Genomic DNA, 16381 nt, shown 5'->3' on the forward strand with positions numbered 1-16381 from the left:
GATACTGTGTACTGGCAATAAGAAGACACAAGATTTAACGATACTGCGTACTGTCAATAAGAAGACACAAGATTTAACGATACTGTGTACTTTCAATAAGAAGAGACAATATTCGACGATAATGTGTACTGTCAGTAAGAAAACAGAAGATTTAACAACAATGTGTACTGTCAATAAGAAGACAAAAAATCTTCTTGTTGACAGTACACAGTATCGTTAAATCTTGTGTCTTCTTATTGACAGTACACAGTATCGTTAAACACAAGATTTATCGATACTGTGTACTGTCAATAAGAAGTCGTTAAATCTTGTGTTACTGTGTACTGTCAATAAGAAGAAACAATATTCAAAGATAATGTGCACTGTCAGTAAGAAGAGACAATATTCGACGATAATGTGTACTGTCAATAAGTAGACACAAGATTTTAACGATACTGTGTACTGTCAATAAGCCGTGTGGCTTCAGAGGCTAAAGTCATTACACTCTGTCACAAAATAAAGTCAAAAAATGGGATATCCTGAGTGCAAAGCCCAGAGATGTGAATATTAAATTCAGATGTGAACTTGATGTTGGGAATTAAGATAAGAAGAAATTTGGAAATGTGACTTCATTGTGAAATAGCAAAGTGTTATCAATATAACATTTGTACAGGACAGGATTAAAGTCACATGGGCAGTTTTCTAGCCACTTGCATTCGTGCTAGCATAAAAAACTTGAAATGGTGTATTTTAGTGTTTTACACTCACAAAAAAAGAAACTTATCATTCTATAGGTATTTGAAGAACTTGTAGCATTCCGCCACAATTTAATTCTTCGTATTGTTAGCTGACACTGGGCAGCTGGTACATAATTGAATAGAGTTGTTTAAATATTTGTTTAACAACAAGTAAAAACTATTGGTGGGGATTCCATCTATCTGATCATAAATGACATCAATAAAGAGGAAATGATTTAACTAGTTGGTTATAATGCTCTCCACGTATATTGCTCTTGAGTACACATGGCTCCAGATGGTAGCGTTATAATAAGGCAGTACTGTACGTTGCAATTCCTTCATCATATGAGTTCAGATCCAGAGATGGTGTTACAAATCAAACTGACTTCAGCCTCATTAAAAACATTACTTGTCTTCCATGAATAAAATTTTTAAGAGTTATAAAAAATGAAAAAATAACTGCACGTGTTTTGTAATCAGAAGTTTTTGTATAACTACTTTTCCCCTATCCTTCTGTAAGAGTTTGACTACAGTACATTGACAAAAATCCAGTAACATTTGTTGTATAACCATGTCGCTTGAAAACACATAACTTATGACACAGATGTATATTGAGGGATGATGTTTCAGCTTCTGTATGGATGCTCAGGTATAGAAGCCGAAACTTCGTCCCTTTATCTTTCAACAGGCAGTTGCAGTCCATTAAACTTCTCAAACCTACCATGTCCACTCTGCCTAAAGTTCCACTACAACATAAACAACAAATATGTATTAGATTTTAACACAATCATTCATCAGTCATAGTATGTTCACACACAGCACATGGAAAAGATACACACATGCATTGTCAAATGTCAAGAAAAGATTAACGTGTTTCATGTTTTATCTGATTAAAGTCTTACAGTCAGGATCATTTACTTCTCCTTATTATGTTTAAGCCAGTTTTAAACACTATATGTTTACTAAAGTAAGTATGAACAATAATTCGTATGTCAGTGGCAGGATAAAATCAACCTGGAATGAACAAGTTGGAACAATGTTTTGGAACTTTGGGATTCATTAATATTCATTTTATTCTTGAAAATTTTTCTTTCTATTCAGTTATTAAATCTAACCAATTCAAGCAGGATATCACATTTACTGATTAAATACAATAGTTTCATATTTCTGTAATTATTACGATGTATGTACATAGTAATTTTATAAATGTGTTAATTCTACAGTTTGTGTTTTTTACCAGTTCCTACAAATGTATATCTTAATTTTTGTCTGTTTACACAATATTGTTAACTGTACAGTTTTTTGTTTCTCTAGTAATTCTTACAAGTATTCATAAAGGTTTCTGTCTTTCCAAACATTGTTTATCATTATTTATCAACCTAAACAAATATAGAGTTGCTGTTAGTAATATAGTTATTTCTGTTGATATAATTAGGACAGGACTTAAATGAAGCAGAAAAAGAAGGAGTATTAGTATCACCTTGGTATGTAAACATGTATTCTGAATAATAGTTAGTAAAAGTTGCACACCATGAGTGTCAGTAAGTATATATCTTGTATACCCATGATATCAGTAAACATGTCTTTTCTCACCTGAGTAGTAGTAAGCAAATATCTTGTATAACCTGAATATCAGCAAATACATATCTTGTACAGTTTAGTGTTGGTAAGTAAATGTCTTATATAACCTGTATATCAGCAAGTAAATATCTTATACAACCTAAATATCAGTAAGTTAATGTCTCATATAATCTCAGTATCAGTTGTTAACACTGTGGTAAGCGAGTATCTCATACCCCTAGTGTATGAATAGATGACACTGTGGTAAGTGAGTATCTCATACCCCTAGTGTATGAATAGATGACACTGGCAAGCCAGTATCTCATACCCCTAGTATATGAATAGATGACACTGTGGTAAGTGAGTATCTCATACCCCTAGTGTATGAATAGATGACACTGGCAAGCCAGTATCTCATACCCCTAGTATATGAATAGATGACACTGTGGTAAGTGAATATCTTGTACACCCTGAGTGTCAGTTGTTAACAGTGCAGTAAGTGAATATCTTGTAAACTCTTAGTATAGGTGAGTAACAGTGTGACAGCTGAATATCTTGTACACCCTGAGTGTCAGTTGTTAACAGTGCAGTAAGTGAATATCTTGTAAACTCTAAGTATAGGTGAGTAACACCATGATATATTTCAGGAGTGTATACTTAATCTGTGCACAACAAACAGCTATTACCTCATACCACTGCTCTGACAGTTCTGTATATATGTGTCGATGTCACATAAACTGGATGTTCAATATGAATTAGCCTTGACAACTAGCCAATCATAACCTAGAGTTGTTGGTGTCAGGTTTAGTTTGTACCAAAGAGGTGTGTACAGTACATAAAAGACTTAAGTATGATAATAGTTATAGGAAACGTTAACCAATTTTTATAAAGATAAAATTAAAAATAAAATAACAGCAATAGGTGGTGTAAAATAGAGAAAATGATAATATGATGCAATATATATGAAATAATACCGATATAGAGAAATTAAAGCATGAGTAATAAGTAATTATGAAGATCAACAATCCCAGGATTGAGATTGATACCATCTGATGTTACAGTTGTGACAATTTGTTCTCTGATTAATCCTTTAAATTTGTTTTTTCCATCTTGAAGATTTTGTAACTGACATAAAAAATCTCAAGTACAACCCCTTTCCTGGTTAGTAGTATGTACGATCAAGTGAGTCTAATTATTACTTAAATTATGATTTTTCTCAGTACTGACTTACAATGAGATCCTGAGTAAATTATATAAAGAAACGTAGGAACTTGTGTGATGAATATGAAAACTAAATATATTATTAGTTATTGCTTAATTAAAAAATATGGCTTAAAAATGAGCTAGTTTCTTCATTACAAAAACAAATTGGAAAATCATTTTAATAAGAGTTTTAAAATGAAGAAAAAAGTGAAAGACATTGATTATTTATATTTCTCTTAAAGTTATGTAAAATATAAATAAGTGTTTTGAATAAATATATTTTTGAGCAATACTTGTATTTCAAAATCAGGCCCTTCTGTTGGGATGAAGTCATAGAAAACAACCAAACTGTAGCTCAGCAGAATCTTTCAACTACATTGAAAAGCCAACCTAGTAAATGTAAGATCAATTTTTCAGTGATCATTTTGCTTTCAAAATACTAGTCTATTTAAGTGGTAAAAGTGAAGATAATAATTAAAAAAGAAATTTGTTCCAGCATCTTTATTTTAGTTTGAAAGTAAAAGAAATTGTTTTTGGCTGAAAAATATTAATTAATTAACTGTTTTGAAACAGTTTTATTTTTACTTTATAATCAGCTGCAAATGATTTAGTAACACTGATAATTATAGTAATCTTAACCCTACCCCTAATATTAGCCTAGTCTTAAGGACACTTCTGGTAAGTTGAAGTGATTTATGGGATTTGGAACATACTAACATGTAACATTTACCATGGTTTACCTGGACATTTTGATATCTTAAGCCTAGAAAGTGATTTAGTAACATTGATAATTACAGTAATCTTAACCCTACTACTAATATTAGCTTAGTATTAAGGGCATTTTGGTAATTTGAACTAACTTCTGGGATTTGATACATACAAGCAACACATACCAAAGTTTTACCTTAACATATTGATATCTTAAGCCTAGAAAATAATTTATATTTTGAAATTGGTGTGGTTGTGTTTATAATTAGTTTGAAATTTTGTTTTATAGTATTGTGTGTTAAATTATATGTTGATAAGAAAATATATTTTACAGTAACTTACATTTTAAAACAAATAAGTTACTTTTGCAGCTTTGTTAACCTGTGTAAACATGTTTTCTAAGCTGTTGACTTGAATATGAATTTAATACAAGGAATTATCAGTTTGTTGTAATAATGAAACTAAGTTCCCTATTTTAGTTCAAGTTTCAAAACTTTTTATTGCCCTCGTTTGACATTTCACGTCTTTCGGAGATGTTTGCTTTATTCTTACAGATTCATATTGAATGTCGTTGTTTTCATGGATAGTGTATCATAATGTGAGAGACTTGGTTACCATTCTTGTTTTTATTACATGCCACCTTTCAGGCAACCTAACTTTGGTCCAGAGACTTGTGTTTGATTTTGAAGCTACAAAATTTTTCTTCAACTATTCAAAGTATAAAAGTGGAGAAAGGTAAGTTTTTGAAGTCTATAAAAGCAGTTAGTTTGTTCATAATAATTACTATTATTAAAATTTTCATTAAAACATGAATTCAAAAACATGGGTAGAGCTAACCCAAAATAGAGATGATTACTTGCATTATGGGTAAACTAATGGAAAGCAACAAATACAATTAACACACAAACTTCACTGCTATAGGCTTTTCTCAAGAAAGAGTACTTAAGAAATGGAGAAAGAAGCTTTCATTTAGATATAAAGACACTGCTCTGCAAATATGACTTAACTCATTAACCAGCACAGCTTTAACTGATTAGAGAAATGATATTTCCAAGCGTAGCATCTCCTTACATTTCTTCACACCTTACTGCTTCAGATGTATCATCTCCTTACATTCATTCACACCTTACTGCTTCAGATGTATCATCTCCTTACATTTCTTCACACCTTACTGCTTCATATGTATCATCTTACGTTTCTTCACACCTTACTGCTTCAGATGTATCATCTCCTTACATTTCTTCACACCTTACTGCTTCAGATGTATCATCTTACGTTTCTTCACACCTTACTGCTTCAGATGTAGCATCTCCTTACATTCCTTAAATATGTCAGATGTTGAATTTAGTTCATGCTGCAGATTACTGCTACTATATATTTTAAATGTTGTCTTGTAAATGCATGCTAACATGCCAATTTTTGTTGAGTTGAGTGGGCTGAGTCCTAGTTTATATAGTTGTTATTATTTCCAGATTTGTTGAGGATTTTTATGTGTGAAAACTGTTGGAGTTTCTTTCAGTTGTTATGTTCATGTAATTTAAAACCTGGTTTTCATTCTCTTTTTCATGAGTGAATTTTATATTAAAGTGAACATTTTTTATGTGCTGTAGAAATTATTGTTGTGTTCAAATCCACAAAATACATTGTCAACGTATCTAAACCAGGTTGAAGAGCTGTATTAATGACCTGACTTTCTATTTTGTTGATAAAAAACTCACATAACCCATACTTAGGGCATCTATTTGTTCATAAGTTATATCTTGAATAAATACCAGGTGACAGAGGTCTGCCCATACTTAGGGCATCTATTTGTTCATAAGTTATATCTTGAATAAATGAAGCTTTTGTGAAATGTACAATTGTCTTTGTTGTTGTTTTTCTTCAACTCTGTATAGATTACACATTATTAACAATACTCACTACTGCTACGAAAGTAATAACTCCTTATCATATTCATCTTAATGCTGTATAGATTACACTCTTACTAACAGTATTCACTAATGTTACAAAAGTTGCAACTATTCTAAATATCATATAAAGTAAACTGTAATGAATGAGACTTCGCTAATCATACAAATTTTCAGGAATATTTTAAAACAAATATGTTTTCAATTCTCATGTTTAATAATTACAATTTAAATGTGGATATAAACAGTTTATTGTACATGATGATTGTTTTTAACACTTGCTCTGGGGGCATCTTTTTCTGTGCATGAGTCACATTTGAAATGTAATTAAGGTACCTTTTTATGATAACATATGAATATATTTGGCATAAAAACATAGCTAATAACCCAAGTTTAATAGCTTATAAGTATTAAGTTCTTAATTTTATATGGCAATATATAAAAAAATCCTGAATTTCCCCTAGTGTGAGAATTATGACACTTTCTTTCTATGCATCCCCTCTTTAATTTATACCGTTCCACCAAAAAGTACTAAGTTTAATATAAATTACTTATTATAATGTTGTTCAGGCAAAGCATAATTGTTATAGCCTTCAATCTTGGTTAAAGAGCCATCACATAGAAAATCAGACCCTTTTTGCCATGCCCATTTGTCACATCCTTTTTTCAGAAATTTTCAATAGTTCTCTCTGACATTTATTAACATATTATATATTACCAACAGAAAGCCAAGGTTTTAATATAACAAATGATGTATTATATTATGTTGTTTTCTGTACAGAGAATTTTCGATCATGCTGTCAGTTCAAATTTTATTCCCACGGGAAATACATCAACAAGCATAGCTGAATGTTTAATGGCTCTTGCCACATAGTTCGAAAGCCAGAAAAATTGTGATAGTTATGGGATATTATCTGCTTTAGTTTATTGAAAGTCTGCCAGATTTTGTGAAGATACACATACTGTATTAAATATAATAGTATGGAAATTATAATGAGTACAAACTGGTTACAAAGTCGGTACATTTGACCAACCCTATGGTGAGAGAGTTAAGTCATGTTTTAAGCACCATGCTGAAACCTCCTTTGATTGAGCATTAAGCCTAAAATATTTTCTAAAATGAGAAAAAACAGAAGAACTTTATAGAAAACAGTGTTTTACCAATTATCCATATGTTCCTAATTTTCAGAGATAATTCGTTTTTTGTCTGTATCTCATGTAAATTATCTGAAATCATGCTTGTTGTGTCTAATATAATTTATCTAAGATCATACTTGTTGTGTCTGATGTAACTTCTCTGAGGTTGTATCTGTTTGTCTGATGTAACTTATCTCAGATTGTATCTGTTGTAACTTATCTGAGGTCATACATGTTTTTTTTCTGATGTTACTGTACTTCCACCTCTTGCTGACCAAAATGATTGGTCACTACTACAAAATCATTCCGACAAAATGCAGGTGAAATGTTTAAAAATTATTTACCAAACTGATATTGAAATTTAATATTATGTATATAGTGAAACATTCTTAAAAGTTACAATTCTTAAACTTATTTAAAATAACAATGTAGTAAATATTCATTACATATATCTTATTCAGACAAATGTCTTACATTATCTTTAAACGTGGCTCTACTACTACTAACAACATTAGTAAAAGAAGAAGCAGAAGAAAAAATATGAATCTATTTTAAGGTTATTTACTGCAAAGTTAGCCAAAAATTAACCTAAACTGTCAGTGACTACAATGAAAAACTGTAGGATATAACTCGCATGGTCTGACTAGGATGTCAGTTATATCAGGTATACCAACAGACTTGTTATTTTACTTAGTTACATATTTCTCGGCTAACTGGATTGCAATACCCTTACAGATTATTATTTCATTCTAACCCTCAAAATATTTCTTATGAGAGCTGAAATATTTATCTAGATATGTACATACTAAAAATAATTTTCATCATCACTGTATCAACTGCTTTCAAACCATTTCAAGGTCAGTATGACTATTAAATGAACTAACATGTAACTTAAGAGTCATCTACTTGAAATCAGGCCTCAGCTTTACTGAAAAATTATGTCCGTTAACTCAACCACTAAAGTTTTTAGGTGCTTTTTTAGATTACTGTTCTAACTGAATTAAGAAATGAAAAGTAATTAATTGTGTGTGTCTGTCTATATGTAACAAAGAAATTACTATGAGTGACTTGATTGTAATAACAGACTGAATATGTTAATTGACAACAATTTTACTTTTGTAGGGAAAATGTCTATGCATCATTTGTAATGACAGAAGGTGGTTTGACCAGGGTCTTTCCACCAGAGTAAGTCTAATTTTTCTCTCCTAGATATCTAGATTAATAGCCTAAAACCAATATAATTGCTGTATACACTGTTCTATTGGGTTTATATATATAGTAAGTTTTCTCTTTCAATTTATGGGAATTTTTTACATTTTATTTTGTTGTTTTTTGCAAACACAATATTTTGTACAAACAAAAGTTTCCAAAGAGAACATCTAATGTAAAATTTATTGTAATATTTGTGATGGCTAAACCTGTTGTAGTGTCAATGAAGAAATTCTGTAATATATAATGCTTTCATGTTTGTGGCTAGACACAAAACCCTGCGAATACATCATTATATTCCCTTGAATAATGTAAAAAGATTTGTAAAGAATTTGCTACATTTGGCTTTAAATGTTTTTGTTATACATGTTAAAAAACAGCAGAATGTGAATGTCATTAAAAAAATAGATACATCTTCCAAAAGGAGATATAATTAAATACTAAACATGAGTATTGAACTGTGGTAGTAACATCTTTACCACTAAATGAACTATTCACATGAATCTGATGTTTCAAAACAAATAAAAAACACTTGTGGAAAAATAGGTAAAGAAGTACATTCTTTGGCCCAGTTGAGCCTTCCTCATCTTGCTGGGAGGAGGGATTTCTTTCTTGGCCATTTTGATGGGAGACCAGCTGAACATAGGTGAGACTGGGTGAGAGTTTCCTGCCACGTTCTTTTGAGCTCTGTGGACAACAGTCAACGTTTCTACAGGTTCATGTATTTCAGAAAATGATCATCAGCTGCTTTGGAGACTTTCCTACCTCTTCCATTTCACTGGTCCACACAACCAGTCTCTCAATTTTTTTGCAACTAATGGCTCATGGTAGACTGGTTAAATTTAATTTTTCTAGCATTCTTCCTTCTCTAAAGTCCCTCTTTAATCAAAGGAACAATGACTGCTTTTTTCTGTGGATTCAACTCGCAACCCTCAGTCATGGCATCACATTCATGTTGTAGTAGGTAGGCTTTTATAATGGCTCTCAGTAAGAGCTTCTATTTATAGATGCAATATCTTGACAGCCTATAAAGCTGCTGATGTAATAATTAGATAGTATTGCATCATCCATGAAACACTTGCACCCACATACGTTAGGTGTACAAAACAAACAATTTCATAGAAGAGTGTGAAAAAAATTGGGTGGTACAATAAATTTTTCCAACACTGTATGTTTAGGTTATCAGCTGAGAATTATGAACCCCACAAGTAGCAAAGAGTAAACCATTTTAGCTGTAAACTCCACATGTGGCAAGAAGTAAACCACTTCATAACAAAATAATGTAAAACAGAAAGTTGCATATCAAAGAAACTCTTACTCAACATTTGAAACCAGAAAACAACTATCAGCAACTTATAAAACCTTATTTGTTTCTTGATTTTTATTTTTCACCAGGAAATCATATTTATTAGATGGACTGACAGACCCTTTCACTTCATTTTTGTACAAGAGAGCTATTTATTCAACATCCTCTGTGTTTATTGTACCTGAAAATAAAGGTCAGTGTGATTAAAATTCAAAATGTTAGCAGACAAAGTAATAAAGAATATTGTGTGGAAATAATAAACTAATATGTTAGTGCATTGTTATCGTTCCCAGAAACCATTGTAATAGACTAATACACTAGTACATTATTCTTCCCTGAAAGCACTGTAATAAATTAACACATTAGTGTATTGTTATCCTTCCCAGAAATCATTGTAATAAACTAATATGTTAGTGCATTTTGATGTTATTTAGCATTGTCGTGGGGTATTGCTAAGTTTTATTAGTGTAGTGTAACTTTTAAAGAAAAAACATCTTACTGCTTTGAAAAATAGGTCATACACTTGAAAATATATTTGGTTTTAGTCATAATGCAGAAAAATGTGATTTTAGATTAATTATCATGTGACAAAGTTCTAAAATTTGAAAAATCAGTGTCATTATACTTAACAACTTTTCTTTCTTGACTACTCACTGCAAACTTTTAAAGGTGTTTCTTTCTGTTTGCCAATCAGTTGAAAATTTGCAGTTGTAAGAAACATTGTCTTTTATTACTTAAAATGTTCAAAGAGATACTGAGGTTAATTTCATTTTATATAATTAAATGTCCCACATTTCATTCCATCCTTAAAAATATTTCACTTATTTTAAGATTTGCACATTCTTATGGTCATTATTACACTCTTTTGTCTGACACCACAAATTTGTACTAATGATGGAAAGATCAATCCTAGACCACACTTTGTGACAAGCTTTCTAAACACCTTCCTGCATGGGACATCTTATTTCAAGATCATTTTTAAGCAGAGCTAATAGAGAGATCTTGGAGATCTTGACAAATATAAGGTTAAATGAGGTTACTGAGATTTCAGTTTCTTTAGTAATTTTTTTCTTATTAAAACAGCTGTTGATTTCAAGTTGTAGGTGAAACTCATAAATTTTTGGTTGAGAAGCATCATAAAATCCTTGTTTATTATCTTATTAACAGTTCCAGAAAATATGCTCTGGATTAGCCATTGCTGTCCTAAAAACTGCTATGCAAGTTATTCTGCTTCAGTGAGGAACATTGAAAGTTTCCTTCTTTAAAGTGTTCTACTTTGGGTCAGTATTGTGTAGCACTCTCACTGTATGAATCATTCTTTTCAGAAAGCTTTCTTATGACTATCTCTGGCAGCAATGCACTGTTTAATGTGCAGGAATTTACCATAAATCATATATATATTGGCCATTATCACTTAAGTTGTTCAAATTGCATTTCTACAATACTTAAATAAGATGTTGAGTATGTATATATTGTACTATATAAAATGTTACATAGTGCTAGATTTTTAATAAGAAGACCGCCACTGTTGAATAATGCTTTACAGTACTAATAATGAATAGTAAACATCTTTAATGAATGTTTCGGAATTACACACCTAACCCTAACTCTTCTTCTATATATTCTCACAATGAAATGTCATCCCACCCAATTTTCAATTCTAACTTCTGCATATAATGGTCATGAGTTATTGATAAAAGAAAGTCTACACATTATGAACTCTCATCCAAGCCTCAATAGAAATTCAAACTCATTCCCCCTTGCATTGTTCAAATGGTTCTTTCTTTTTTTTTTGAATTGAATGTTTTATAATATTTCTATTCATTGTATTTTTATATTTAGTAATTGTTCTAAAGATTGTTTAGTTTGTCTTTTTGATAGATTTGCTGAAGATGGAATATGTGTAATTCCAAAATGTTTACAATTGTTGTCATTGCTCTTCTATTCATTATTATACTTCGTTTTTCACCAAATGTATCAATTGCTTTTACAGTACTAGATTTAGAGCATGTAAAATTACCACTACTAGATAATGCACACCCAAGCCATAAAATATAGTTATTAAGGATGTTCTGTGTGCATTTGTTTGTGTTACAGTAGGAGTGTTTGATGACAATAATGACACTTTGATCACTGTGGTGAAAGCTTTTACAATAACAGAAAGTGAAGGGAGATACACTCCAGGAGGTAGGTTTATTTAATGTCACCTTTCATATGAATTTCATTTTCTTTCATTGATTTAGAAACAGGTAAGTATTTTATGTTGTAACCAACAATCAATTATTACAAACAATATGCATATTTTCAAACAAGAAGATGAAAGTGACTTGTCACTTCAGTATTTTCAAATCGGATAAGTTTTGTGGAACTATAAAAACCTTAGAATTAAGGTTTCATTGTAACATTGTAGTTTGATAGTAGGTTTAAGCTGTCATGTGTAGTAAATAGCATACTTTTGTTGATAATAGGTCATTTGGTAATAAAAATCAAGCTGTCATGTGTAGTAAATAGCATACTTTTGTTGATAATAGGTCATTTGGTATTAAAATTCAAGCTGTCATGTGTAGTAAATAGCATACTTTTGTTGATAATAGGTCATTTGGTAATAAAAATCAAGCTGTCATGTGTAGTAAATAGCATACTTTTGTTGATAATATATCATTTGGTATTAAAATTCAAGCTGTCATGTGTAGTAAATAGCATACTTTTGTCGATAATTGGTCATTTGGTAATAAAAATCAAGCTGTCATGTGTAGTAAATAGCATACTTTTGTTGATAATAGGTCATTTGGTAATAAAAATCAAGCTGTCATGTGAAGTAAATAGCACACTTTTGTTGATAATAGGTCATTTGGTAATAAGAATCAAGCTGTCATGTGTAGTAACAAGCATACTTTTGTTGATAATAGGTCATTTGGTATTAAAAATCAAGCTGTCATGTGTAGTAACAAGCATACTTTTATTGATAATTGGTCATTTGGTATTAAAAATCAAGCTGTCATGTCTAGTAAGTAGCCTACTTTTGTTGATAATAGGTTGTTTGGTAGTTAGATACATGCTACTATAGTTTGATATAGAAATCGCAGTTAAACTGTATATGTGTATAATTACAAAATAATTTTGTGTTTTCAGTTGTAGGTATGAACATCAGTGCCAATCTATTACAGAGTAAACTTGAAACATTTTTTTCATCAGAAGAGACAGACTCAATTTGTTATAACAAAACGGTAAATATTGTTGTATTTCAAAATTTGTAGTGCATACTGGTGGGATTTACACATTTTGATAAGTTCAGAAAAAATTACCTTTACACTCCAGATAAATATAAAATACTATATTTTTATTTCCACCCAAGTTTTGCTTTTGTGCCTTCATCAGTGTTACTATACACAACTGTTTGATAGTAGAATATTCATTAAATTATAAAACTGCTTGTAATGTTCTATTTCTATCGTACAAAAAAACAAAGATTTTAAAGAGAGAAAATATATGGAAGCTTTACTCATTAACGAAAAAAATCCAAACATTAACAGAGGCAATTGGTGGTACATGTAATTAAACCACCATTCAAAAACAACACATTGTACCAATACAATTAACATTATTACTTTTAGTTTAACACTTGTGTACTCTGGAGTATCACACAGTCATACAATTTGTTTTTAACACTGCTAGTAAGCTTTGTATCCTTTCCACTTATTATCGTTTCTTGGTAGCTTCTACAATGAGCTAAGCAGCAGATGATACTAAACCTTTATTTCATTACACTCTGTCACATATTAGATCGCTAAGGAACACTCATGGTATTGTAGACAAAACAATATCAGATTACTAAGGAGCACACACCAGTGGTGTTGTATAACTAACCATGTCAGGTTATTAAGTAGAATATTAATGGGATTGTAGTCCTAACCATATCATATTACTAAGGTAATCACACCAATGGTTTTATAGACTTGACTTTTTCAGACTACTAAGGAGCTCACACCAATGGTGTTGTAGACCTAACCATGTCAGGTTACTATGGAGCTCAAACCAATGGTGTTGTAGACCTAACCATGTCAGGTCACTATGGAGCTCACACTAATGGTGTTGTAGACCTAACCATATCAGATTACTAAGGTAATCACACCAATGGTTTTATAGACTTGACTATTTCAGGCTACTAAGGAGCTCACACCAATGGTGTTGTAGACCTAACCATGTCAGGTTACTATGGAGCTCACACCAATGGTGTTGTAGACCTAACCATGTCAGGTTACTGTGGAGCTCACACTAATCGTGTTGTAGACGTAACCATATCAGATTACTAAGAAACACACAATAATTGGTTTGTGGATGCCCAGAAGACATCTCTTGGCATATCTATCTTTAAGTACAGTGCACTTTCTTCTTCATTCCATGAGCTTCATTATACCAGTTCAGTAAAATCCATGGATGCTGTTACAAACCCAGTAAGTACAGTACTGCCTCATTATAACACTGTGGTGCCTTGGTTCTCAAAAATTTAGTATCATCTGCTGCTTAGCTCATTGCCGTGTGGCTTCAGAGGCTAAAGTCACACACCGGTAGATATGTGGGCCTAACCATGTCAAATTACTGAAGAACACACACCGGTAGAGATGTGGGCCTAACCATGTCAAATTACTGAAGAACACACACCAGTAGAGATGTGGGCCTAACCATGTCAAATTACTGAAGAACACACACACCGGTAGAGATGTGGGCCTAACCATGTCAAATTACTGAAGAACACACACCTAATGTCATAATTAAGTAAGTTAGAGATTTAGTACTGATTGTTTGAAATCAAGATTTAACCTGGCTTAACTTGTTTTAACATTGAAAAGTGATCCTCATATCCTTCCTAACTTATTGATCACGTTACTTTATAGAAATGCATTATTCCACAACGATTAAGATATTACTACACTCCAGTGGATCAAACTACCTTCAGGTGAGTAAAACCTAATTTTTCACAAATATTCCATTTGATCAAAAAATGTTTTATGTGATACTCAAAGCTGTAGCACTTCCTAAGAAATATGTGCATTGCAATATTGGTTAACAAGATATGTGAAAAATATTACTACTTAAATGCTGAGCAAACCTCATTACATTGTTTGTGTCTTTTTTTTGTTATCACCTTGCACAGCTGTAAAAGTGGTGTTTGTTTCTAGAAGGTGTTTAGAGAGGTGGTATACACCTTACAGCAACACCTGTTGTCTGGAAGGTTGTATTTTAATCCAGTTATCAGTGTTTAGAGAGATACTATACACCTTACAGCAACACCTGTTTCAAGAAGGTTATTTAATCCAGTTACAAGTGTTTAGAGAGGTGCTAATACACCTTACAGCAACACCTGTTTCAAGAAGGTTGTGTATTTAATCCAGTTACAAGTGTTTAGAGAGGTGCTAATACACCTTACAGCAACACCTGTTGTCTAGAAGGTTGTGTTTTTAATCCAGTTCTCAGTATTTATAAAGGTGTTATACATCTCACTGCCTGTTAAGTAACTACATGGCTCTACAGAAATGAAAACAGTAGATAAGATTGGGTTGAAAATTTCTGTTGCAAGATTAATTAAGTTTAAGTGAACCTAAATGGCCTACATTTCAATACCAGCAACAGCCAAGTTCTGAAACTAACAAAAGTTCAGCCACCTATTTATAATTTTCCATGGCTAATGATTTTGATGGTAGCTTAAGTTTTGATATTATTTTTTAATATATCATTGGGTGTACTTTTGTTTTTAATAATGTGATTTGTAAAAGATTGTTTCAAGTTCATGTTTACTTTTTTGTTAAATAGTATTGCTATAGTGCTTCCTGAAAACAGAAACTTCTACTTAGAAGCAAAAGGAATGAATTTGACAAAAGGAGGTAATTTAAATTTATACTGAAGTTTATCTGTGTCTCCTCATGATTTTTAAACCAGTTTTTGAATGTATGAGTGGTGTGAGAAAGAAACAGTATTTTATTTCCTGTTTGTTAACCATATCATTTACTAAAATTACTAACAAACACACACACACACACCTAACCATTTCAGTTTAATAAGAAACACACACCGGTAGAGATGTAGGCCTAACCATGTCAAATTACTGAAGAACCATCCTTTAATGTGATGCCATATAGATTATCAGAAGAGATTGGAGTTGATCTTATATTAATCTAAGACATTGTCCACTTAAATAATACTTCAGTATTACTTTTTCACCTTTTGGTTAACTTCTCTTTATAATGGAAGGAAATGCTACATTGGATGTTTATATCAAGATGTTGGACAAAGTGAGTGTTTATTAAATAAAAACATTTTTACTAGCAGATATAAATTAGATATAAGTTAAAAGTGAATACTTAGAAATCATATGCTTTCTAAAGTGATTTTTTTTTCGTTTTTCTTGCACTGTTAATTTTAGAATTTTACACTAATGTACCTTAGGCATATATTTAATTTTCTTGTAACTTCTGTTTTTGACTTACGGTCAATCATGTTATTACGAACCTGTGGAATCAGAGCAGCTTTAAGTCAATCATGTTATTACCAACCTGTGGAATCATAGAAGCTTTAAGTCAGTAATGTTATTACAAACCTGTGGAATCATAGCAGTTTTAAGTCAATCATGTTACTAA

The 16381-nt window shown here is 31.4% G+C and overlaps 2 protein-coding genes across 3 annotated transcripts in view; both read left to right on the forward strand.

The window, feature by feature from the left end:
* The window catches only part of LOC106464802 (voltage-dependent calcium channel subunit alpha-2/delta-2-like), a 58016-nt gene extending 56192 nt beyond the window's left edge, over nt 1–1824 (forward strand). The window contains exon 20 of the mRNA XM_013924959.2: nt 1818–1824. Within this exon, the coding sequence (XP_013780413.2) occupies nt 1818–1824 (7 nt within the window). The remainder of the gene's footprint in view (nt 1–1817) is intronic.
* Nucleotides 1825–2138: 314 nt separating this feature from the next.
* Nucleotides 2139–16381, forward strand: part of LOC106464812 (voltage-dependent calcium channel subunit alpha-2/delta-2-like) — a 32639-nt gene continuing 18396 nt past the window's right edge. Inside the window, exons 1-7 of one of the 2 annotated variants that reach the window (XM_022392592.1) lie at nt 2139–2200; nt 3790–3878; nt 4835–4922; nt 8354–8416; nt 9836–9939; nt 11844–11933; nt 12879–12973. In XM_022392592.1, the coding sequence (XP_022248300.1) occupies nt 8379–8416; nt 9836–9939; nt 11844–11933; nt 12879–12973 (327 nt within the window). In that variant the 5' untranslated portion in view covers nt 2139–2200; nt 3790–3878; nt 4835–4922; nt 8354–8378. The remainder of the gene's footprint in view (nt 2201–3789; nt 3879–4834; nt 4923–8353; nt 8417–9835; nt 9940–11843; nt 11934–12878; nt 12974–16381) is intronic. The other variant, XM_022392593.1, reaches the window with a different exon arrangement.

Source organism: Limulus polyphemus, unplaced genomic scaffold (assembly GCF_000517525.1).
Source record: "Limulus polyphemus unplaced genomic scaffold, Limulus_polyphemus-2.1.2 Scaffold1746, whole genome shotgun sequence".
Classification (NCBI taxonomy): Eukaryota; Metazoa; Arthropoda; class Merostomata; order Xiphosura; family Limulidae; genus Limulus; species Limulus polyphemus.